Here is a 26,985-nt window from a genome sequence, read left to right on the forward strand (position 1 = left end):
TTGATGAATGTGCTTTCGAATTTGGACTTGATTATGATGTGACATTATTTGGTGGAGATGGTGGTTGCTTTAAAACAGCTACAGCACCATTGTTCTAATCAGGTAACACAAAAGCCGTAGCTTACATGGACAGGAACTGGAATACAAGCTGTAAATGGTTGCCTAGGTTCAAATATTCAGGATACCAATGGGTTCCAAAACAAGAAGTACCCCCCCCCCCCCCCCCCCCAATTGGGCTTGTGGCTCTTTCATGAGTTCATGCGTGACGCACACGGGGCCCCGAGGCTGCATTTCCTTCACCCTGCCCCTCCCTCCATCCCTATCCTTGCTCCTTTCCCACTGCCCCTGCCTTCCCCTTTGTTGGTGTTCTGATTTATGTCGGCCTGGCTATCCACCTGGTTCCCTGTATTGCTTGCAATTTTGTCCCTCCCACCTGTTCTCTTTCATCCTTTGTGGTGTTTAGGTCTGCACTTCGGTTTGACCTCCACTTTGAAATTTTCTGTTTTTAGTGTGAGCCATTTGGGGAAGAACTCCTTCCCTAGCATCTATGGAGTGGATTCCTCTACCCCCTTCCTGCCCCTCTTCCTTCCCTGCCGTAGCCCCTCTCCACCCTGCTAATTCACCAGCATGTGTAGCCAGTCTATGTGGTGGGACTGTCACGTACCTACCTGGCTGAGCCCCCTGACAACACAGAGATCACACTACTGATACCTGAGCTGTTCCCTCCCCATGTATGCCAAGGAGTGGTTACTTATCTTCTTTGAGCATTGAAACTCCCAGCAATAGTGGCCGTGCCAGGCGGCCTTTGATGTGGCTGGGTGGCGCCTGTGGGGAGAGCCCCTGATCAGAGTGGGTGGTATCAGGGTGGATGCTTGGCACATGAAGTACATCAAGCTGCAAAAATCTGACGTTCTCAATAGTGAATGCTGCATCGCATGATGCAGCAGCCTTCCCTTCCCTGGCTACACCATGGGAGGAGACCCAGGCTCACCATCTTAGGGTGAAACACTTTTCCCACTACCTCATCTATACTAGGATGGACGGGGACACATTCACCACCATAATGCCATCGTTTTTGTTTTTTGGAGAATATCAACGACAAGTTCGGTGAAGTAGAGTCTCTCAGTAAGATGTGGTCCCACTCCCTGTTGATCAAAGCTGCTTCTGCCACTTAATCTGCAGCTCTTCATGCTTGTGATCATCTTGGCAATGTCACATTGTCTATTAGTCCTCAACAGTCTCTCAATATTGTCCAGGGAGTGATTTTTCATAGGGATCTCATCCTGCAAACTGATGAGGAACTCATGGCTAATCTGGAGCGGCATGGTGTTCATTTTGTTCGACGTGTGCAGAAAGGTCGCAAAGACAACCACACCGATACCAACGCCTCCGTTCTGGCTTTTGAGTGGGATATCCTCCCAGAGGAGGTCAAGGTTATGTGCTACGGATGAGATGAGAAGCTGTACATCCCACCACCCATAAAGTACTTTCGATGCTTGTGTTTTGGGCATATGTCTTCCTGCTGTATGGCGGACCCTTTGTGTGGTGACTGTGGACACCCACTCCACAAAGGAAGCTCCTGTGTTCTGCCACCTGTGTGTGTGTCAGTTGTCATGACCGCCAGTTCCCTCACTCACCAGATTGGCCAGCTTATAAGAGAGAAAGGAAGATCCAGAAGTATAAGTCCCTAGATTGCCTGTCTTATGCTGAAGCTCGCCAAAAACATGAGACACTCCATCCAGTGTCAGTTTCTTCAACTTTTGCCTCTGTTTCATCCTTTTCCCCTCCTATGTGTTATGTCTTCCTTACCCCATCCCTGTCCCCACTCTCCTCTGCCCCTCCCCTGCACTTCCCACAACCTCTCCTCTAGGAGCCACACGCCCTCTCCCCGGCCAACGAAGTGTGCCCCCCCCCCCCCCCCCTGCTTAGGACCCCTCTCCCCAGCATCTCTCAGGCCACAACTCAGCCACAAGATGCACCATTTGTGGTGCACCCCAAGGTTGCCGACTCTCTTTGGGTTCCAGATCTTGCAGACGTCTGTACTCCTTCTGCGCCCTGCCCTCCCCCACCTCTGAAAGAGAAGAAACGACACTTCCCCCCCCCCCCCCCCCCCCCCCGCCCAATGCCCCCGGAGATGCCGTCTCCCCCCTTCGCAACCTTAGTCTGACATCTTATTTATGTATGTCAGCCCATCCTAATCGGTGACGACCACTGACCAAATGATATGACGACCTTTCAACTCCTTTATGCCACATGATCCAGCGGAATTGCAATGGATACTGTCGTCACCTACTGGAAATATGTCATCTTGTTTCCTCCTATTCTGTCTTTCTCTTCAAGAAACACATTCCATGATGACCACTCTCCAATGTTCTGTGTTTTATCAGGACCATGCCGGCTCTAGGGTAGCATCTGGAGGGGTCTGCACTTAGGTTCACGCTAATGTCATTAGTGAATGGATCATCCTTCGTACCAACCTGGAAGCAATAGTAGTTAGAGTGCAAAAGGCTCCTGCACTCACTGTTTGCAGTGTCTACCTCTCTCCAGATAGGCCACTTCATTATGTTGAACTGTGTGCCTTAATACAGCAACTCCCGCTCCCCATTTCTCCTCCTCATGGACTTCAGTGTCCACCACTCGCTGTGGGGGAGTACCACTTCAATGGGTAGGGGTCTCCTAATTGACCATCTTATTGTTATGCATTTTTGTCGTTGACCTACAGTTCATCCCAATGCAGAACTTTATTTAGGCGACCAGCTCCTTGATGTGGTAGCACAGATCCATTTCTTGGACCTTATTTTTGATAAAAAGCTGATGTGGCTGCCTCATATTTGCCACCTAAAGATTACATGCATGGTGCTCTAGTCTAGTCCAGACTAGATTATGGTCATCAGGTTTATGGTTCAGCAGTTCCCTCCACTTTGAAACTCCTTGACCCTGTCCTTCATTGTGGGATGTTTCTGGCTATTGGTGCCTTTCACACTAGTCTCGTTGACAGTCTTCTCACAGAAGTGGGAAGCCCTCCTCTCCAAAAACGATGTAGCAAACTCCTGGTTCCTTTTGGAATCACCATTTGCCAATTCCCTGACCATTGTGTGTACCCTGCCCTCTTTGCAAACAAGGGATGTCTCCCTCCTGATAACCGCCCTTCACTCACTGGAATCCATTCCTTGTATTTCCTCCCGCACACTCTCTTGGATGGTGCCTAGGCCACGGATTAGCACCGAACTATTCCAGTGTCCTGAGATCACTGTCGCCCATATGGTTTTCCAGTGTCTTGAACATTCCATCCTTGCAGAGTTCCAGGGTGCTACCATCTTCTACACTGATGGTTCTAAGATGATAGAAAATGCAGGGTATACTTTCGCATCTCCTTCTCGCGTAGAACACCATTTATTGCCGGGATCATTTAGTGTGTTCACAGCAGAGTTCCTAGCCATTTGCAGAACCCTCCATTTTGTTTCTCAGGCCTCCCTCCATAAAGTTTTAATATGTACAGACTCAATGAGCAGGCTGCAGGCTATCAACCAATACTACTCTCATCACCCATTAGTCTCTGTTATCCATGACCTTCTCTCTGCCCTTGGCCGTGCTGTCTGCTCATTTGTCTTTCTCAGTGTCCCAAGTCATGTAGGCATCCCAGGGAATGAACTGGCTGACCGTTGGGCTAGAGAAGCAGATACTTACCCCCATTCTGTTTCATGATTCCAGCTGCAGGTCTATGTAACATCTCTCATTGCCCAAAAGTGGCATGACGTCTGGTGTGATACTGCTCTCAGTAATAAACTGTGGACAATTTAAAGGAGTGTGCTACGGTTTGGCACTTTTCCTTCCACTCCTCTCGGAAGGAGTCCACTGTCTTATGCCGTCTACACATTAGTCATACCAGGCTCACTCTTTGTTTCATCTTGTGTAATGAACCACCGCCATAATGTGGTTATGGAGCCAGACTGACAGTATCCCATATATTGGTGGAATGCCCCCTTCTTTTGGCCCTTCATACTAAGTACAGTCTTCCAGAAGTTTTGTATTAGCAGACGATTCATGGGTGCTTGAACTGGTCCTTAGTTTCCTCCAGGAGTGTGGTTTTTATTTTCAGATATAAGGTTTTGTTTTACACCTGGAGTAGGGAAGGGTGTTTGTGATTGGGACTTCTCTTCAGGTTTTCTCGGCCTGGGACACATGGCCACTCCCCCTTGCAAAGACCATTCTTTGATCCCTGTGTTTTCCTAGTTTTTAGATTTGTGCTACCATTTTATAACTTCTACTGTGTGTGTCTAAAGTTTTAGTTCACCCCCCTCTCTTCCGTGTGTAACTTGGGATCGCGAGACTGATTACTTCGTCATTTAGTCCCATAACTTCCCTCAATCAATCAATCACCTACACAACAGGCATCCATCAGTGTTTTCCCGAAATGCTAGTCCAGAGACTAAATGGCTGAAAGATATTTGACCAAGTCACCAAATACAATAGGTTGGATGACATATTGTGTTTGGCAAATTTGTACTTTTATTTGGATGGTACAGCTCATCAGTGATTCGTGAACAACAAAGAGAAACTTGATAGCTGAGACAAAATCCAGGACAAACTGAAGAAAACATTTGGTGAAAGTCAGCAACAAGTCCTCTTACTGGAAGAACAATTGAAGAACAAGGCTCAGTGTAATTGGGAAATGACAGTCCTACATACAGAATGTTTTTGCCTTATGCCTAATTTTGAATCAAAAAATGATGGAAACTGACAAAATCTCACACTTGCTGAAAGGAGTCACAGAAAATATGTATGTAGCTCCTCTGGTAAAGGAAATAACAACTGAGAAATTCATCAAGTGGTGCAACCATGTCGAGGAAATGCGACAGAAAAGGAGTCAGACAAAAGAAGTATTATCTACTACCAAATGTTCTCTCTATGGCAGTTGTGGAAGACTGTGGTAATGGAGTTCATCCCGATTCCAAGAAAATAAGAGTAGTCGAAGATTTTCTAACTCCTTAGCACATTTGTGATGTGAGAAGTTTACTCGGAGTGTGCTCATACTACTAGCGATTGATGGAGGACTTCTGCACCAAGGCATGCCACTTGCAGGAAATTCTGCAGGGAGATACCAAATTTTCAGGGAATGAGCTGCGAGGGAAATATATTCTTGTCATTAAGGAAACACTAACATCATCTTTAGTCTTAGCATTGTATGATCAGAGTATTGAGACAGAACTTCACACTGATGTTAACAGTTGTGATGTGGGTGCAGTCCTAGTTTAAATTCAGGACGGTGCTGAAATACTGATAGTTCATGCTTCCAGAATACTCTCCTAGACCCCAATGAACTACTCTGCAGTTGAGAATGTTTGTCTTGCAGTTGTTTGGGCCATCAACATGTTGTGGCCTTTTTATTTGGCAAACCCTTCCCAGTTATGAGTGCCCTCCATTTCCTGTGCTGGCTGCCTAGCCTGAAGGCTCTGTTGGGTGTACTGATTAGATGGGCACTGAGGCATCAGGAATATATTGTCACAGTGTTATTTAAAAGCAGACACAAACAAAAGGAAGTCGACTGTCTTTCAAGGGCGGTGGTCGAATCGGCAGTCTGTATGAAATCTCTGTCGTTGCTGCACTCCCTATTAGACCATCACTCCTGGTTATCAGGCTGTATGGTGGGTAACAGTCAGGTTGGTACCACAGCACTGTCCTGGGCTTCTCCAGACACATCTTCGTTGGTCATTGGTGCACAGTTTGAAGTGAGACTCATCACTGAAAACAATTCTACTTCAGTCAGTTAGATTCCCGACTGAATCTCCCTGACACCACTGCAAACGGCCTTGTTGGTGTTGATTACTCCAACCAGCTTGTTTGAGCCCAACCACATATCCTTCCTCAATTGCTAATATATGTTTATATTGTTTGCCTGCATGAGGCATAGTCACTGTCCCAGTGAGTACACAAAATGAAATTTGCAAAGACATTCTGCTCTGGTGTCAACATATGTGTTGTTTACTCTCCTTGCCAACTGCACGGTGAAATTACATAGTAGCAGCACACATTCATCTGTCGGCCACCAAAGTTCACAGTTTTGCATGTTTCATTGATACCTGTATGAATATGAATTTGTGACCAATTTACTTAACTCCTTCGTGGTGAATCTTTCTTTCTTCCTCCTCCTCCTCCTCCTCTCTCTCTCTCTCTCTCTCTCTCTCTCTCTCTCTCTCTCTCTCTCTCCACATCACTGGCCAGGTCTCTACTGATTCTTTAGACACTGTGTGAGCCATACCAGTGATGGAAGCACGTGCCATAATTACCTCCAGGCCATCTTGTACCAGTTTCGTCTGCAATGGTTCCATTCCACTGGATTGGAATCGACTCCTTGGGGAGATTCCCAAAGTAGACAAATTGGAATCTATGAATAATAGTGTGCACTGAATACCCCACCTGTTTTGCTATCACCAAAGCTATGCTGACTGCCAAAGCTCCATAAATTGGAAAGTTCCTTGTAGAAAACACCATTTTGAAGAACGGAGCACCCTGTGTGATCATATCAGATTGTGGAAAAGTTTTCCATTCGGACTAGTATCAGAGATAATTTCATGTTACATCATCACCCACAGGATAACTGCCCACCACCTACAGCAAATTACCTCACAATATACTGTAATAAGACATTGGCAGATATGCTGTCAATGTATTTTGATGTTGAACAAAGAGATTGGTATACAAAACCGTCCATTGTGTCATTTGTATACAAAGCAGAGGTACAAGACCTTATGGGCTTCATACTGATCGTTCTGCTCCATAGTTTTGTGCAAAAAGAACAATGGTACACTGTTCCTGTTTCAACCCAACAATACTCTAGAAGACTATGTGCAATACCTTATCACCAGAATGGAAGAAGCAAGACAGCTGGTTTGCATATGGAGCCTGGACACCCAGGAGAAAGACTGAGAGTACTGTAACACCAAAACTGAACAGTGAGATACTGCCGTGAATCTTGGTATGGATGTTTACACCTATGTAGAAAGTGCAAGTATCAGGAAAATTATTTAAGTGGTACTTTGGGCTGTATTGTAGCCTTTGTTGCTCATCAGATGTCACATACAAAGATGTCAAGAAGACAAAAGCAGAGAGGTGTTGTTTATGTCCTCTATAAGAAGCCCTCAAGATGTGCAGATCGATGATGGGGGCTTCTCGTTCAAGGAAACTGAAGACCTGCTCAAAAGTTGCAAAGCTTCAACAGGATGGGCTACATCCAATGCTCGTCATAGTGAAGAAGCTGTGGCAGTGCAACCAGACTGTGAGGATCAGCCAATGCTGCCATAAGGGGACCATTGACAAGATCTATATACAGAATGCTGTAGTAAGCCCCCTTGCGAACTTGAAAAACAGTAAGTCACTATTTCTCCAGGAGAGGGAGCAATGCCACAAGCTGTGGTGCGTGCACTGTGGTGTAGCAGTTAGCATCACTGACTGGTGTGCTACAGGGAACCAATTGAAAACCCAGTCCAACTACCAGCACTACTTTGTTCTTTTGTAATTTCTGGAAGGTCCTCATTGATTCTTATGTTTATGATGTTTGTATATTCTGGAATATTCAGTATTTGTATAAACAGCAGCACACACTGTCCAGAGTTCCATTCTGTTCTGGCTGTACATTGGTGTTCATAATAAACAAGCTCTTAGTGTTTAGTGTCATATGCCATTGACAACCCTGCACTAGGAATTGGACTTGAGTGTTGTTACTTCTTGATAGATTAGACTCTTCAACATTAGTGTAGAGAGGTATTCTACTTATCCATAATCAGCTTTTACTGTGGAGAGTATCTTTCTTGGAAATTAATGAAAAAAGTGAATGGAACGAGAAATAAAAGAAAGTGTAATTTCATCAGGATACTGGTACACGAAAATTAACAAGAGAAATCTGTCAGTCAAATCAATTTCATCCCATAATTTATTTTTAGTGAATTGAGAAGGTTATAGTGGTGCTAATGCTAGTCTTTGTGTATGTCTTTTGTTACTTATTTCAATTTCCTTCTTTCAGTTCCTGAAGAAATTAAACCGCCAAGAACGAGTAGTTGAAGAAGTCAAATTGTCTCTGAAACCATATTATACCAGTAAAAAAATCAACAAGGAAGAATATAAAGAAATATTACGACGATCAGTGCCAAAGGTGAGTTTTATAGTATCCACTTGTCAACTCAAATATGAGCAGCTTGAAGGAACACAGTGGTAAACGCCATTGTAATTTATTTTGAGTTATAGGACAATTGGTACTACCTATGAGCAGCAGAATAAAATACACCAGGAATAAGTTCTAATTTCACTCGACAGATATCAGGGTGATACTTCATGGTGAACACCAGTAGCTGCCTGTCACAGAAACATAATGGCAAGCGACAGGTAAAATGGCTGGCACTAAGAGGGACCCATGTACATTTTCTGTGTTTGTAACTGCTTTTGACGAGTTACAAGAAAACTAAGATGATGATAGTGATCCTGATATCTCTGATCGGGATCCTGAGTACATTCCCAATGATGTAGATGACTCAAAGATATGTAAAATCACAAATCTATTGTACTCAGTATGATTCACAAACATAATGGTAAGTGCATGTACATACCATTATGTTCCTAAATGCATGGAATATGAGGTTAACAACAATTATGATAATAATGATAGTGGATTTCGAACTGGCCTTAATATTGAGCAGTCTGTCACTGTCTCAGATTAAGGGGCAGAACAGATGAGGGGTCTTCTCGGAAAAGGTTCAGATGCACCTCATCAGCAAGACATGTAATGATTCTGGTGCAAAGTTAGTTTCAGGAAACGTGAAAGACAAAAACCCTGCTCTTACTCTTTGATTACAATACGATGGACCCAGACTCATTGAAAAGAAGAAAGATACTGATGTTATGTCCCACTATTACATCCCTCCTGTTCATCATGGATTTTTCTTGTCACTAAACCCATCATGTTTGGACAATTGACACATCTGTGACTATTAATGAAATGCTTTCAAGCAACAAGCTGTACAGTTAAGTCTTCTAGTAACTCTGTGTAAGTGTTCTCATATGATTATATATTATTGTTTTGTTGTTAGCATATGTGATTTGGGTAACATAATGGAATCTCCACTACGTTAATGTCTTTATTTTTGTGTATATTATATGTTATAGTCAATTCTTTTTACGTCTGTGTGTGCTAAAAGCTATCCAGTACAAAATGAATATATGAATAAAATTATTCAGATTTGTGAATCAGTTGCCAACATTAATCCTCTTTATCTCCAAACTTCCATTTTGCCACTCAGCATTGTGTTTCCCTGAGCAACGCATATGCTTCAAGAAGTTTGTAGGTTATATAAGAACATGTTAATTTCTTGTATAAATTTTCCATTGCTTTATACTCTCTATATGCTGCCATGTAATTCAGTTGAGTAATTCACCACTTTACATGCCTGGAATGGTCGTTGTTGTGGTCTTTAGTCCAAAGACCGGTTTGATGCAGCTCTCCATGCTACTCTATCCTGTGCAAGACTCATCATCTCCAAGTAACTACTGGAACCTAAATCCTTCTTAATTTGCTTAGTGTATTCATTTCTTGGTCTTCTTCTACAATTTTTACACTTCCTGCTTCCTTCCAGAACTAAATTGGTGATCCCGTGATGCCTCAGAATGTGTCCTACCAACCGATCCCTTCTTGTAGTCAAGTTGTGCCACAAACTTGTCTTCTCCCCAATCCTATTCAATACCTTCTCATTAGTTATGTGATCTACCCATCTAATCGCCAGCATTCTTCTATAGCACCACAATTCAGTAGCTTCTGTTCTCTTTTGTCTACACTATTTATCATCCATGTTTCAGTTTCATACATGACTACACTCCATACAAATATTTTGACAAAAGACTTCCTAACACTTAAATCTATACTCACTGTTAACAAATTTCTCTTCTTCAGAAATGTTTTCCTTGCCATAGCCAGTCTGCATTTTATATCCTCTCTACTTTGACGATCATGAGTTATTTTGCTGCCCAAATAGCAAAACTCATTTGCTCTTTAATTGTCTCATTTCTTAATCTGATCCCTCAGCATCACCTGGTTTAATTTGACTACATTCCATTATCCTTGTTTTGCTTTTGTCGATGTTCATCTTATATCTTCCTTTCAAGACAGTGTCCATTCCGTTCAACTGCTCTTCCAAGTCCTTTGCTGTCGCTGACAGAATTACAAAGTTGTCAACAAACCTCAAAGTTTTTTTTCTTCTCCCTGGATCTTAATTCGTACTCCAATTTCTTCATTGGTTTCCTTTACTGCTTGGTCTCTCAACCACTGCTTCCCTTTCGTGCCCCTCAACTCTTATAATTGCCATCTTGTTTCTGTACAAAATGTAAATAGCCTTTCACTCCCTGTATCTTACCCCTACCAGGTAACATTGTCAAAAGCTTTCTCTAAGTCTACAAATGCTATAAACATAGGTTTGCCTGTCCGTAACCTATCTTCTAAGATAAGTTGTAGGGTCACTATTGCCTCATTTGTTCCTACATTTCTACAGAATCCAAACTGATCTTCCCCGAGGGCAGCTTCTACCAGTTTTTCCATTTATCTGTAAAGAATTTGTGTTAGTATTTTGCAACCGTGACTTGTTAAACCAATAGTTCAGTAATTTTCACACCTGTCAATACCTGCTTTATTTGGAAATGGCGTTACTGGAATGGTACTAGTGTTAATCATCTTTAGTGATTATTAATCTGAGAACCAAGAAGTTCTCAAGAACAAATGTTTAACACTGAAATACTGCAACCAAGAACAACGCATCCTGTTTTCCTTTATGGGTTGTTTCATGTTTATAGCAATTGAGACAAGAATGAGAATAGTTGGCAACTGTGTGTAAAAGTTGTAAGTTTTCCTACCACTGTTCCTCACCATGTAAGTTTGAACCACAGCTCTCACTTCTAGTACACAATAGACAATTTCATTGAAAAATGTATTTAAAAAAATAATACCACGTTTTGTATATTTCAGATATGTATGAATACAATCTCCATAGTTTCATTATGAATGGTTCTGTTAATTTTCAAAAATGTACTAAATCACAAAATAATTAAATATTTTGATATGTTCTGACGCAATGCTGAAATTGTTAAATTTTCAGTGTAATTCTAATAGTAAAGTTGTTAAAAACTTCAGTTATGCAAGCAGTAGTAGCCATTGGTAATTACTAATTGATGAATTGTGAACACTGGTTGAGTCCCAACCCTAACCCAAGGCTTAACAACTCACTAATTTTGAATGTGGGCACTCACGCCTGATCATGCTCTTGCTTGCGCGCAGAGCAATCACAGAATGAGGGAAACACATGCGGATAATATGGTTGTAGCAACATATTGATGCACTGAGTCTGAAATAGAGGAAGGTCTGTTTTTGCAGTGGTGCCGTACAATAGCAGCAATGGCAACTTGGCAGTGTGTAACACCAACAGTGTCCTTGTTCTCCAATCTACAGCAGGAGGAATTGTATCATTTTACACAACAAGTGAGTTCTCGAAAATATTTAGTGTACTGTCAAACGTTGTGATTTCAGACGGTTTTGTCGTTATTTTGATTATAAATTTCATGTATATTGTTAGATTAAATTGATTGTTATGGAAGTGGTAGGGTCTATGTGTAACGAATAAAATATCCCAGAACCAGAAAGTGTATGTATAGGTATATTTGTCTGAGGCAGTTAAATAAAGTGTCCGAAGTCACCCCATGGATTGGGGTGATTTCGGACACGTGTGTTAATTAAATCTGTGTCCAATGTTACAGTACGCAGAGGGCGAATGCGGACAGTTACAGCCTCTTTTTTTTTTTAATTCTACATGCTTTTTATTTGATTTTGATGACATTTAACACATTTTAAGGTAGCCCTTTGTTACGAATAAGTAATATGGAATGATATAATGAATTTTATATATTACAGATAAGTTTTTATTTTGCAGGAATTTAAATAAATTTTTTTTATAGTTCTTAATGGAAATATTATAAACAGACAGAAACAAACAAAGTAATTTAACTAAAAGGTCAAAATAATTTTTCTCACTCATCATTCTAAATTAAGTTGCAAACACTTTAAATAAATGATTGTCTTCGAGTCTAAAGCACATCTTCTCGAAAAATGAACATTCCTCTCTTCTCAACTGGTGTGGGACGTATTCTCGAAATTTGCAATTTTTGTATTGTGTCTTCATCGGGGACATTAGGAAACACAAATATGTTTTTACTGTTCTCGTGTGGGCGCAAGAATTTCACACTTACTTCCAGAGCACCAACATTTGTGGCCACTCCAACATACTGCCTTGTTTGCTCCTTGTTTCCACACTTATATTTGTACTCTGCAACAAGAAAAGCCTCTTCTTTCAGCAGTAAAATTTCATTGGATGATGTGTGGTTTTCACTTTCACTACTGCTAGAAACTTGTTTCAGCACTGTTTTCGTTTCCTTGAAAATCTAGGCCACTGATTGATTTTCCAGGTTGAACGTCTAGTTTGCAGCGGCGGTGGGAGCTACCAAGCTTATTTGGAGGAAAATGAATTTCTTTGAGCATTTCTTCAAAAGTGGAAGACCATGTGTCTGCTTTGCTTTGCTGGCTCTCCTCATTATCAGGCAATTTTCGTAAGACATGATCTGGATCAAAAGGGATTAAGCCCGTGGCACGAAATCCACCCTTTATGTTTTCCTTGGAGTTTGCTGAAATCTTAGTCAGTGTCTGCTTCAGAAGAGATGGGAAGGCATCCTTGGAAATGGTCCCACAAGTGTGTTTCTTCCAATCAGTTAATACAGCTCACACGCTGCTTTCATTGGCCTGAAGAAGCTTACATCGGGCGGTTGGAGGAGTTGCGTACTATTGGAGGGAAGGAGAATGAATGAATTATTGTTCTGCTCACACCCTTCAATAACACGTAAAGACACCTGACTGGATAAGTTGTCTCCAATCATGACTGTTGGCCCATTTTGCCTCTTCAAATAGGGCAAAGCGATTATAAAGAACCAGTCTTCAAATACTGGCAGGTCAAACCATCCACTTTTGTTTCTATTGAAACGAGTTCCTTGTGGTCTACGTTCTTGCTACGTGTCCCACAAATGCTCTGATTTGTAAAGGACGTACGGAGGAAGCAGTTCACCATCAGCACTAGCTGCCGTCATTATTGAGACACTAGATTTTGATCAGTCCATCACTTTTTCAGCATGCTTACTCCCTCATTTCGTAATTATCTGCTGCTTGCCTGGATCATCTGACATGTTGGTTGCATCATAGTTGATCATGTTGGTAGGTGTGAGATTTTCCAGCCTTGCCTTGATATTGGAGAAAAACATCTTAACAGTCTCTATGTCCACTTCTGTACGAGCACATTTAATATTTTCGCTTAAGCAAACGGAAATATCTTCTGACTGTCTTCACCTGGCAAATTATTACAAAATTTCTTCTCTTTTCGGCCAGATTTATCAAGGTAGCCTTTAACTAAATATCTAATATCCAATTTAGTGAAGGGAAATCTCCAATGTGCAGCCCCCAAGATACCTTGCTTCAGCATTTCTTCTTCTTCCTTATTTAACACTGGCTGTCCTCCCATTTTTTTTTTGAATGTGTTTCTGCGCTTTACTTTGTAGGGTTGATTTAGGTATACCATACAAATCACACGCTTTTCTGTACAATAATTTACCACTCTGAATATCACGAACAGCTTTATCTAAAAGTTCCAGGTCATAATTACACCGTACTGTAGCACCTCTCCTGCTCTTATACGTTCTTGGCATTGTCCAAAATCACCCCACACAGTACACAGTTTTACAAAATCTGTTGTTATTTTATAACCTTGCACGCGAAACTCGACAAACTTGTACAGAAATTGTCTTAATGCAGTTAGCTACTGAGTGCACCGACAATTACATTTACAATAACTTCCCGCTTGGCGCAACAATAGAAAGTTTCCACTTCATGATAATGCACGGATTTTTAACATTGAGACTGCTCGTCAATTATTCACCTAGGGAAACAATTGATGCAAAATAAAGGTTGTGGAAAGCTAAAAATGCAATCTGGGGCTTAAAATAACTGGTGTACGAACGTTAAAATAAGTAACTCTTTGTTTCTATGCGGTGGCAAAGAGCAAATAAGCCATACTGTCCGAATTTGCCCCGGTGTCCGAAATCACCCCGTTTGACAGTATTGTAAAACACTGAATACTTTCAGGAAGTTCAGTTTACAAAGGCATTACATATCATCGTGTCAAAGAATATGGAAACAGAAAATTTGATGGACCTGAGCATGTATAAGAGATTTTATTAAAACTTAATCCTTACAGACCTGAATTTTTTCTGGAGGAAGGAAAATTTTTATTCATGTGGTAATGCTATTAGGTGATTTTTTAAAATAATTTTAGATGCAAGTTTTATACAAAACATACTTCGTACACTTGGTGTCATTTTGTAGACTAAACTAACTAATTGCGAAATATTCTCTATTGTAATAAATAATAAATTGATCATTCAATAACTACCATGCAAATTAACAATAACAATATTAAATTATACAGTGGAATATAGTGAATCAACCATATCTGTGTATTCTGGTGGTCATGAGCTGCTACAAGCTGCTGTGCACTGCTACATTGACTTGCTGGTATTTTTATAGTGATGCCTGACAGTTGGCAGCTCTAGTGCCTGATGAAAATGTTGAACATTCACAAATGTGTACATTGGATTTCCATTGGGAAAAAATACTTGTTTGCAGCTAAGAGACAGTAAAAGGTAATATACATGATTGTAGCCAGAGTGAAAAGGAAGCTCTCCAAAGAGAGAAGAATTGAGTGAGTGTGCCATTCAGATGAACTAAGAGATTGCACTAATCTCAGCTAAGCCCTTGCACCCTTTCAAGGATGGTGATTTAATGAAGAATACTTGGTAATTGCATCTGAGTGTTCATGTCCACATCAGGTAGAAAAATTTTGTGTGGTGCTGTTATCAAACATGACAATCATGTGTACCACATAGGTTATATCAGGCACATTCAGAGCCAGCTTGCTAACTCTTTGTAAAGAGGGTGTTGCTTATTCTTTAGCTCTCTACACTTTCGTAGATAGTGCAGCTGAATGTGGCATTCTTAGCATCATTGAAGAAAATCTAGAAAATATAAGTTTGTCATGGAACTTAGTTTGTGTGCCTGAAGACAGAGTGCCAGTCATGTTGGGAGAAAAAAATCAGGATTCGTAGTGGATTCAAGTGAGAAAATGAAAGTTTCCCGTATTCAATTTGGGCTGATCAGCAGCTTAAAGCAATTTATCTGTATATCAGTGAGGAATATAAAGCCAGTCTAGATTTCCATCTGGATCGATTTCCTTGTTTATACATGTGTACATGGAGTCTACCCAACTTATTCTCTGCGATGATGGGTAGGGCACAGTATAAACTACTCATAAGCTTCCGCTCACTGTCTGCACGCAGAGCACATTTGCTGTGAAGCCCTGCCCTAACCAAATTATCAGGACAGTCATGCCTTTGTTGAGTGGATCATCTGCAGTTTGTCCTAAAACATTGATTCACTGGAGTCCACTGCACAGGATATAATTTGTAATAATAATAATAACACAGCCACACATCGATCAAGACGCGTCCAACACATGGCTAAGAAAAGGCAATATATACAGTGAGACGGAAGGATTCATGATTGCAATACAGGATCAAAAAATAAACACCAGATATTACAGTAAGTATATTATTGAAGATCCCAATACCACAACAGATAAATGCAGACTTTGCAAACAACAAATAGAAACAGTAGATCACATCACAAGCGGGTGCACAATACTAGCAAATACAAAATACCCCAGAAGACATGACAATGTAGCAAAAATAATACATCAACAGCTTGCCTTACAACATAAACTTATAAAACAACATGTTCCCACATACAAGTATGCACCACAAAATGTACTGGAGAACGATGAATACAAATTATACTGGAACAGAACCATTATAACAGATAAAACACCACCACATAACAAACCTGACATCATACTCACCAATAAAAAGAAGAAATTAACGCAACTAATCGAAATATCCATACCCAATACAACAAATATACAAAAGAAAACAGGAGAAAAAATTGAAAAATACATCCAACTGGCTGAGGAAGTCAAGGACATGTGGCATCAGGATAAAGTTGACATTATACCAATTATACTATCAACTACAGGAATCATACCACACAATATCCACCAGTACATCAATGCAATACAGCTACATCCAAACTTATATATACAACTACAGAAATCCATAATTATTGATACATGTTCAATTTCCCGAAGGTTCCTAAATGCAATATAACATATACCGTACAGTTAAAAGGAAGTCACGCTTGATCAAGGTCTGCGTCACTTTTCATTTTTGACCAGACAGAACGTCTGAGTAAAGAAAGAAATAATAATAATAACTCCACATTCTTAAGTTCAAGAATAACTATTTAAAACAAGCTGCATTTAAATTCAGCTTGTGTATCATTAAAGGTAATGAATATTCCAAATTTTTTCGATTTTGATCTCAGTCATTGCAACTGTGAAATCTTTTAGCATTTTTCATACATAAACAAAGTTTACTGGTGTAGCTTCAGAGCAAAAGCCACTTCCGCAGGTTGCAAGAAAAGAACGGCATTTTTAAAGCAATAATTCTTGCTATGCTGTTACTGCCTGATATAAAGGCAGACTTTTTTTATATTTTAAAGATTTTTTTAAAAATGGGCACTGTTAAATGGTTAAAATATTTTATGTAATATGTTAAAATGAATTATATGAAAATGAAACACACAAAGAAGAGAGACCAGAGAGTTGCACTAGTAAGAAAAAAATTAGAACAAGTATGTGCACAGCCTTGTGTTAGCATTAATTTATGCAGATGAGATTTACTGAAAGTGGTAAGAAAGTTGATTTAAGGCTGTGAAGAAACTGTGCAGTGATAGCAAATACATCTTGAAGTATTAGTAAATGAAATAAAAAGGATGTAACGAATGATAAACAAATTATATCTTGAGGGTGCAACTTCCAAAGTGGTGTACTCTAAATTAAGTGAGAGAATAATGTTGACATAAATAGTTTCTATTTACTATAACTTAAGGAATGTTGAGAGCTGATGACTGTTCTAACTTGGGAAAAGTGAGGTGGTGGGAGTGGGGTGAGAGGATAAATGTAGTGTTAGTATTGTCACTTAGTTGAGTATTGAGGATTATCTTGAGAGACATTCTGTCTTTCAGAGGTAGAACAGAAACAGGGAAGGGGGAGAATGATAGCTCACAGTCTAACTGTTTGAAACTTTTGGGAAATATGTCAGTCATTGTGGAATAGAAATGGAGTAAGATTATGATTTTATAATATGCACCAAAATTTTGCAGTATGTTGACAGGCTGAGCTTTCTGCCAACCACCTTTCCCTCCTGGAGTTTCCATTGTTTGAGCGTTTTGTCAATAAGAGGTCTTGGAGTTTGTAATATACAGCAAATTGTTGACAGGCTTTTGAAAAGTGTGAGAAGCTATTTTCTCTTCATACAAAGTGTATGAAAAACCATGTTCTTTTTAGTATTACAGTTCTTTATACATTTAAATAATTTGCTTTTTCTTACATAGGGAAATGTAAAGAAATTATTTTTCTTATCCCGATAGTTGCTTCTTGAAACAGTAAATAGCTCTAGAGCAGGGGTGGCCAGCCTTTTTGGCAGGTAGGCTAAATTTTTGAGAGGGGATTTACCTGCTTGCTGCATTACCAGTTTTTGTTTTGTGAACATAAACGAGCAATAAATACGCTATGTGATCAAAAGTATCCAGACACCTGGCTGAAAATGACTTAAAAGTTCATGGTGCCCTCCATCAGTAATGCTAGAATTCGGTATGTTGTTGGCTCACCTTTAGCCTTGATGACACCTTCCACTCTCGCAGGCATACGTTCAATCATGTGCTGGAAGGTTTCTTGGGGGATGGCAGCCCATTCTTCACGGAGTGCTGCACTGAGGAGAGGTATCGATGTCAGTTGGTGAGGCCTGGTATGAAGTCGGTGTTCCAAAACATGCCAAAGGTGTTCTGTAGGATTCAGGTCAGGATTCTGTAATGGCCAGTCCATTACAGGGATGTTATTGTCATGTAACCACTCCGCCACAAGCCGTGCATTATGAACAGGTGCTTGAACGTGTTGAAAGATGCAATTGCCATCTCCAAATTGCTCTTCAACAGTGGTAAGCAAGAAGGTGCTTAAAACATCAATGTAGGCCTGCGCTAAGATAGTGCCACGCTAAACAACAATGGTTGCAAGCCCCCTCCATGAAAAACATGACCACATCATAACACCACCACCTCCGAATTTTACTGTTGGCACTACACACGCTGGCAGATGAAGTTCACTGGGCGTTCGCCAAACCCACACCCTGCAATCAGATCGCCACATTGTGTACCATGATTTGTCACTCCACACCACGTTTTTCTACTGTCCAATCGTCCAATGTTTATGCTCCTTACACCAAAGGCGTCATTGCTTGGCATTTACTGGCGTGATGTGTGGCTTACAAGCATCCGCTCGACCATGAAATCAAAGTTTTCTCACCTCCCGCCCAACTGTCATAGTAATTACTGTGTATCCTGATGCAGTTTGGAATTCCTGTGTGATGGTCTGGATAGATGGCTGCTTATTGCACATTACGACCCTTTTCAACTGTCGGCAGTCTCTGTCAGTCAACAGACGAGGTCAGCCTGTACGCTTTTGTGCTTTACGTGTCCCTTCATGTTTCCACTTCATTATCACATTGGAAACAGTGGAGCTGGGCATGTTTAGGAGTGTGGAAATCTTGTGTACAGATGTATGACACAAGTGACACCCAATCACCTTACCTTGTTCGAAGTCCATGAATTCCACGGAGCACCCCATTCTGCTCTCTCACTATGTCTAATGACTACTAAGGTCGCTGATATGGAGTGCCTGGCAGTTGGTTGCAGCACAATGCACCTAATATGAAAAACATCTGTTCACCACGTAAGTGTTTCCAACTATGAAATAAATTTTTAAATTATGTTTGTAAAATGCTGGATATTTCTTCTTATCCAAATATGTCTTATGGAACTCTTCCAAACCAACCTAATTAAATTTCTCTCTTAACTGTGAATCACTGAGCATTTTGCAGCATTCCATTTGTAAATGTCCTAGTAGTGAATTCATTTCCATGGAGAACAGCATAGCAAATACGGAGAAAAGCAGACAATGATTCTTAAAATCTTGAAATCAGTTTTCAAATTCGTATTTCAAGTCAGATATCAAAGAAGCATATTTAATCACTGCCACACGTGTGATGGCCAATTGCTTTGACAGTGTAGGAAAATGTGTTTTGTTCGTAACTGTTGTTCCCAAAGCCCAAGTTTCATTTGGAATGTAGGAATGAGGTCATGCATGACATTAATGAACTGATCTTTTCCTGGGAGTCGATTACTTATATCATTTAGGTGCTAGTTACCTTGACCAAGAACGCAAAGTTGGAAAGCCATTCTTTGTCCTAAAACTCTGGGAGTCTCTTTGACTTGCTTTCAAAGAATGTTTGTATTTCTTGCTTTCACCTGGCTTCTGTATAATACAAAATGTTGTAATGCTCAGAATCCAAGGATTTCAAAAATTCTTGGAAATGATAGCGATTCAATCCTTTCGACTTAATAAAGTTCACTGTTTTGGCAACTACCTTCATGACAAGGTCCATTTTGAGGTACTTGGCAGATAAATTCTCTTGATGGATAATCTAATGAAAGTTTAGCATCGGTGTATTGCCAACTTTGCAGGCCTTGTTTTCAATCAGCTGAACTAGACCTTCATGTTTCCCAGCCATAGCTGGGGCGCCATCAGTTGTTAGCCCCGATAGATTGTTAAGTTTTAATGAAAAGCGACTTAATAACAATATAACTTCTTCCAACAATAACTTCGTGGTATCCTTAAGTGGATACAATGCCGCTAATTCTTCTGTTTTATTAAAATGGGCATCAACGTCTCTGATATAAATTGCCACTTCAGTGGTACCCGCAATGTCTGTGCATTCATCCAAAGCTAGAGAATAAAATATAAACTCAGATGCACGATTTTTAAAATTATCTCCAATTTGTCTTCCAATGCCATCCATACGTCTAGTAATAGTTTCATGAGACAGGCCTATTTTTGAGAAATCCTTTTTCTTTTCTGGACACACAGTTTCAATGATGGTATCTATCATTCTTTAACCATTTCACCATCTGAATGTGGCTTTGATTTTTTGCCGGTATTGGAGCTACTGCATAACACGCTTTCACATAGCATGTTGGCTCTGAATTTGCCCTGTAAATATCTGCTCGTAAGCAGAAAGTTTTCTTTTTTTAAGTCATTTACGTGGTCTTGTTGAAATTGTGCCTTGTACTTATCAAACATAGCTGCATGTTTCATTTCGTAACGGTGCCTGATGTTATATTCTTTTGGAACTGAGGCTGATTCATTGCATGTCAGACATATGGGTTTTGTTTTATGTTCCACAAAAAAAGTGTCCATTCGTCTTGAAAAGTTCTTAACTGATGTTCAGAATCATATGCCAGTTACCAAAGGTGCTTCGATGCAACTCTAAAATATTCCCTATAAAATCTACTTTAAAAGTCCCCGAAGTTGTTTAACTCCGTAAAGAAAGTTGACTGTTTGATAGGCCATGTGGGCCTGTGCTAAGATGCCCAACTGTCACGAGTGGTCTTCGATTCCCAGTAGTGGTAAATTTTTAAACAAAGGTTCATGTTCCACTGGCATGACCGTGAAGCATAGGGTACGTGTAGACGGAAAAAATTAATTTGAAATGTTTTTCTTTTTTTTCAGCTCTCTTCTTCTATGCAAAAGATCGGTGATTAGGGATTTATACCTACAATGGAAACTGGATTTTTCTGTGTGATATGTAATTAGAAATAAGAAGACCGGTATTTTTCATAAAAATGACAATTAAATATGTGCTAATTAGCATATATTTATGTTATATAGTTATTCGAACTGAACGGAAAGAAACTGAAAAAGTAATGACTGAGACTAGACTCAAACCAGCAATCAAAGAATTACGTCTCGAGCGCTGCTTTTTTCCCCCAAACTTTGTGTATTTCACTCTTCACAAGAGTGTTTTTAGAGCATGTGACTATGTTAAAAAATATATATCAACTATGCACGTATGTTTAAAAATACAACCCATCTGGGAATTGAAGCCTTGCCCTCCAGATGTAAGGCTAGCATCATATCACAAAGCTACACAGTTTGTCGAATTATCGGTGTTTCACTTGAGTATTATAGGCACTTGGGAAACTTCATAGTCTGTTCTCTTGGTAATATTTGAGAATACTGTTCAATTGCTTTAGGAAATTGATATTTCAGTTTTGAACATCATGAACCATAAATACATATAAAAAAAATTGTGCTTTACTTAACCTAGCAGCCTTACTTTAAAATCTCAGTCCGCATTCCAATTTTTTTTAATGATTGTTTCTTAAAACTATTCTACATTTCAAGTCAATAACATTATTAGTTGCTGTGAATAAGAGAGACAGAAAGGTGGGTGAAGTTGCACCAGCAGTTTCTCTTTTCTACCTTTGTAATGCGGAGTCCTTAAACATCATCAATGAAAACAAAGTATTACAATTAAGTATTTATTTATTTTGTACTAATAAAATGAAAAGAACGTAATGAGGCGGAAACCATTGCAAATGTAGAATAGTGTGTATACTCACCACACGTAAATACATGAAATAAATGTAAGCTAACTGAAATTAAAGACAAGCATCACATATTAATGTAAAGGAGATAAAAGCTGGCTGTACTTACCTGAAGTGATGAATGGTCTATTGCGATCTAATGTGAACCACGTATACATGTGAAGGACCAATAGTGTTGTGAGTTTGCTGTAAAATTAAATATGAAATATATCGGTTGTGTCTTACACTCGTCTCACTCATATATCCAGTTCTGCAATCCATAGTACTGCTAAATGTTGGTTGCATATCGCCGAGGTGAACTATATTTTCTTCAAGATGGCTCACTAGCTTTTCAAAATAAATCCAACATAGCGATTTTTTTCAAGCAGGAATATAGACAAAAATCAAATGGTAGTTGGATCAATAAACTGAGATATTCCTGTTGTAATCCTATTGTAATTGGATATTTTATGAAAGATGCTTGATGTAATTCTCTTTTGGGGTTTTACGTGAAATAAAAGTTAATTTTTTCTTTCGTATGAAACAGTGCTGCAGGCCAAAAATTAGCACCCCACAGGACACATATGGCCTTCGGGCCGTGATTTGGCCACCGCTGCTCTAGAGCCTTCATGAATAAAATATTAGGTATCACTTAGTTCATTTTATGTTTGTTCCCAGGGAAGGAATAATAATAACAATAACAACAACATTGAAAGACAAGGCTAAGTTCACACAATGGAAGTCGGATGCACATTTTCAAATCATACAGTTAGATATCTGACATTTGACTTACAACAACCAATCACATGCACATGCGTTAATGCAGGATTCATGGAAGAAATCTCTAGATGCAGATGATCACTCATTGATGCCTGTTTAGAAAGGTGGGTAGCACCCATGTGCTGTTCAGTGGTTCATGTGTTTCTGTCATGACCAGATGAATTTTCAATTTTTGTCAAAAAATGAGTGAAATGGAGGTGAGAATATCGACATTGACAAGTATAAGAAAGACCATCATGTTGGAATATAGTGTCAGAATTGTGCAGAAATAACATTTTGCGATGGTGAGCTTGGGAAGAATCGGTTTTGATTTTTCGTGAGGGAAATAACTCAAGAAAACAAATATAGGTAAGAGAAACTATATTGTTAACAAGTACACTTCTGTTCATATCATATGGTCTGCATGTTTAATTCTACCTTCGTTAAAAAAAATGTTGGTAAATTTAGCCGGAACATTATCCACTGATGAAGTGGCTCAGCCATCGTGAGTGTCATTTATACCTGTGAGATTTTCTTCCAAGAAGTGTTTTTATTTAAATCCATCACTCATGCCAACGTAGTTGTTAAGTACTGCAGTCACTTTCACAAGTTGTTCGTCGCAATCTGCACTGACACGTAAAGGGCAATGGATAGTATTCTCCACTTATTACGCGCTATATCAAAAATAAACCAACACACAGGGGTGCTAAAGTCAGCCAATAGTTAAATATCTTTCTTTTCATAAGTCAGCTGCTTTTCGCTATAGGGTTTCGATAAATTTTCCATCAACCAAAATGCTTCATCACCTGTGATCATGTAAAGAAGTGCCATATCGTGGTTTTCTGTTTAAGGCCTTTGTTTCAGTGCACTGCAGTTCCTTTTCTAAATCCTCGCATGAACGAAAAAATGGCTGACATCAAAATAAGTGTCCAAGGAATAGAAAAGAAACTGAAATCACTCAACAGAGGAAAGTCCACTGGACCTGACAGGATACCAATTCGATTCTACAGAGAGTACGCGAAAGAACTTGCCCCCTTCTAATAGCCGTGTACCGCAAGTCCCTAGAGGAACGGAAGGTTCCAAATGATTGGAAATAGCACAGGTAGTTCCAGTTTTCAAGAGGGTCATCGAGCCGATGCGCAAAACTATAGCCCTATATCTCTGACATCGATCTGTTGTAGAATTTTAGAACATGTCTTTTGCTCGTGTATAATGTCATTTCTGGAAACCCAGAGTCTACTCTGTAGGAATCAACATGGATTCCGGAAACATCAATCTTGTGAGACCCAACTCGCTTTATTTGTTCATGAGACCCAGAAAATATTAGATACAGGCTCCCAGGTAGATGCCATTTTCCTTGACTTCCGGAAAGCATTCGATACAGTTCCGCACTGTCGCCTGATAAACAAAGTAAGAACCTACGGACTATCAGACCAGCTGTGTGGCTGGATTGAAGAGTTTTTAGCAAACAGAACACAGCATGTTGTTCTCAATGGAGAGACGTCTACATTCTTTCCGGCAGTCGTTCTTCCCGCAAACCATATGCGACTGAACGGGACAGGGAGGTAATGACAGTGGCACGTAATGTGCCCTCCGCCACACACCGTTGGGTGGCTTGCGGAGTATAACTGTGGATGTAGATATCCTAAAATTTTTCGATGTGTTTTTCATATGGAAAATTCATGAGTCGCTTTGTTTTCCATAAGCCTGAGTGCCCCCACAAATAAAGTGATAGGCAGTCACAAAGAGGAAAAAAAAAATTTATAACACCTTAAATTTTCTGGGTTTTGTATTCTGGCGTGATTATCATCTAAAGCTCCAATGCAATGAGGAAATATTGCATACCATTCAAATCCATGAGATATATCAATCCATTTTTCTTCATTTGGTATTAGCATTGCAATGTCTTTTGATTTCATCCAGATACCTTTACATGATTGAAGAATTATCCCAGATATAGTTGATTTTCCAAATTTATGTGGATAGTGTATTGTCACCACTGAAAAGTGGATAGTGTATTGTCACTACTGAAAAAACGCTTGTGAGACACATGAAGCAGAAACAGTCTGTGAAAGAGTGACTACAGCACTAATGTACTCTACCGCTCGATGACCTGAACTCTCTTGAAATTTGATCACGCTTTAGCATTTGTCACTGCAGATTGCATCTGAACTTAGTCAAATTGGTTGTACTGTTAACTGTTTTATGTTTTAGTGACTAAAGAGCCACAGAGTGTAGTATTACTGTGGTTGAAAATTTTGTTTGGAAAATGTGGTTTCTTTTCATCCAGTATAGAACTGTACCTGTTGATTCCTCCATCTTAGAGGGAGGAATGTGAAAATGAAATAAATGACACACAATGTGAGCCTTATCAAGTGGCAAAAACAAACCCCAAAAAAGATTTGCAAAACTGGCTCCAAGGAATAGAAAATGAGAAAGAATTCACATTGATTATGCTATACCATTGTGGAAAGCATCCGTTATTGAAGAAGACTAACTGGGGAGCAGAGAACAAGCAAGATTCTCTACAGAAAATTCTGATTACTTATCACCCAATGCCAAATCCGATAACTGGAAAATCACCTGCTGAACTGCTACGTGATCATCAGCCCAGGATCACTTTTTACTGATTGTTCCATCAAAAGAGGGGGCAAAGTCAAAGAAAAGTTTAAAGTTCCAGGTTGATGATCAGGTGTATGCCAAAAATTACTCAGTTTGTCAAGTGTATCATCGTGGATGATACACTTGTGAGCAGTGTGAAAGAGCCACATGGAACTGACAAAACGCATCAAAACCAACTCTTAAAATGCAACATCTGGAAGAATAGTGGGCAACGCAGAACTGAAGATGAATGGTACTTAATTTGATTGCATCCTAAACCAGCAATAGAACAGGAAGAAAATGGGCATAGGATACTTTACAGACTGAACCAGAAATGAAATGTACATAAACCCTATTTGGCTGGGAGTCCCCTTGTGGGGAGTCCAGCGGCTAGGTTCAAATCTCTTCATTTGCTGCCACTTCAGCAACTTGTGCATCTGTGATGATGAAATGATAATGAGCGCGCGCGCCCACACACACACACACACACACACACACACACACACACACACACACACCTGAGGAGAAAATCCCCTACCCGGCTAGGACCCCTTGATCAACAGTCAGCAATACGAAACACAAGACTATGAGATACTGATATAGAAGCAGAAAACACGAAGATTGAGGGGCCACCTACTGAACTTAAGAGATCAACAAGAATGCCTTAAAATGCGGTTCACTACAGTCCGTCCTCAAATTAACTGGGGAGGAAATGTTGTATTTGAACTTTTATATAGTTTAAGAGAATTTCTATGCATATATGGAACCATCATGACTTTCAGTTTTGTGTCAGTTGTTATTTTGCTATATTCTGTAGGTTACAGTTTCATTTCAGTATTACATCTGTTTTGTTTTAATAATGTGTATATTAATATACCGGGTATTTCAAGGATTATAATTATGTGATCTCTAACCAAATAACATATTAAACACTGTAGTGGGAACTTTGCTGTGTAGCTTGTCATTTCCACTGAATAAAAACAACAGCCTCAAACATATAAAATTGTGTTATAAAACTGAGAGGCTTTTTAGTGAAACACTGGAAATATTTATTTGTTTTGAGCACCTACAGTCTCCTACAGAGTGAGGTGACACACTGGTTAAAAGATTGACTTTCACATTTTGGTGTAACAGATTTAACAGCTCCATCTGGCACTCTAGATTTCGGTTATTTTTGGTTTACCATAACGCTATAGGTGATTGCCAGTATGGTTTCATTAAATCAGTGATTACTAGCGACCTGAAAATGTAACATCCATTTTTGGTGAAATTCTCATCTGTTTTTGGCAAATTGTAATTTTTTTTTACTTGTAAATGATTAGATGCACACTCTTAAAAGATTATCACACTTTGTGTCTGAAGAAGCTTTTATTTAAATTGACTGTTAAAAAAAAAGTGGTGATTTGAGAGCTTTTAGATGGGAATGTTTGCTTTTGCAAAAACTTCCAACAGCTTATGGTTGGCCATGGGGCATGATGGGAATTAGTATGCACATGTGCCTTGTTGTCAGCCGTTTGCACATGAAAATATCACGGTGCAGCATGCCTTAGTGTATAGCGCTTGTGAAAGTCTACTGTGCAAGAACAGCCCAACTGCAATTCAAAAGAAGTTTGCGAACGAGTTCAAGCTGAAGACATCAGGTCCAAGTGTGCTAACAATCAAGAATTTGATTTGCAAGTTTGAGAGAATGGGCAGTGTTCGTGATGACAGTTTTCGTGATGACAGTGTTCGTGACGACAGTGTTCGTGACGACAGTGTTCGTGACGACAGTGTTCGTGACGACAGTTGTCTAAAACTGGTGAAAATGTCTGAAAACATCGAGAAGACGTGCTGTGTTTCAAACCAGACCCAGGAAATCGGCCAGACAAGCTGCACAACAGGTGGAAATCAACCGGGAGACACTGCAA

At 39.8% G+C, this 26,985-nt stretch overlaps 1 protein-coding gene across 6 annotated transcripts in view; it reads left to right on the forward strand.

Moving 5' to 3' along the window:
- LOC124723232 (serine/arginine repetitive matrix protein 2) overlaps positions 1-26,985 on the forward strand; it is a 290,135-nt gene that overhangs the window by 125,808 nt on the left and 137,342 nt on the right. For all 6 annotated transcript variants that reach the window (XM_047248421.1, XM_047248422.1, XM_047248423.1 and 3 more), the window contains one exon: positions 8,021-8,149. In XM_047248421.1, the coding sequence (XP_047104377.1) occupies positions 8,021-8,149 (129 nt within the window). The remainder of the gene's footprint in view (positions 1-8,020; positions 8,150-26,985) is intronic.

This window comes from Schistocerca piceifrons, chromosome X (assembly GCF_021461385.2).
Source record: "Schistocerca piceifrons isolate TAMUIC-IGC-003096 chromosome X, iqSchPice1.1, whole genome shotgun sequence".
Classification (NCBI taxonomy): Eukaryota; Metazoa; Arthropoda; class Insecta; order Orthoptera; family Acrididae; genus Schistocerca; species Schistocerca piceifrons.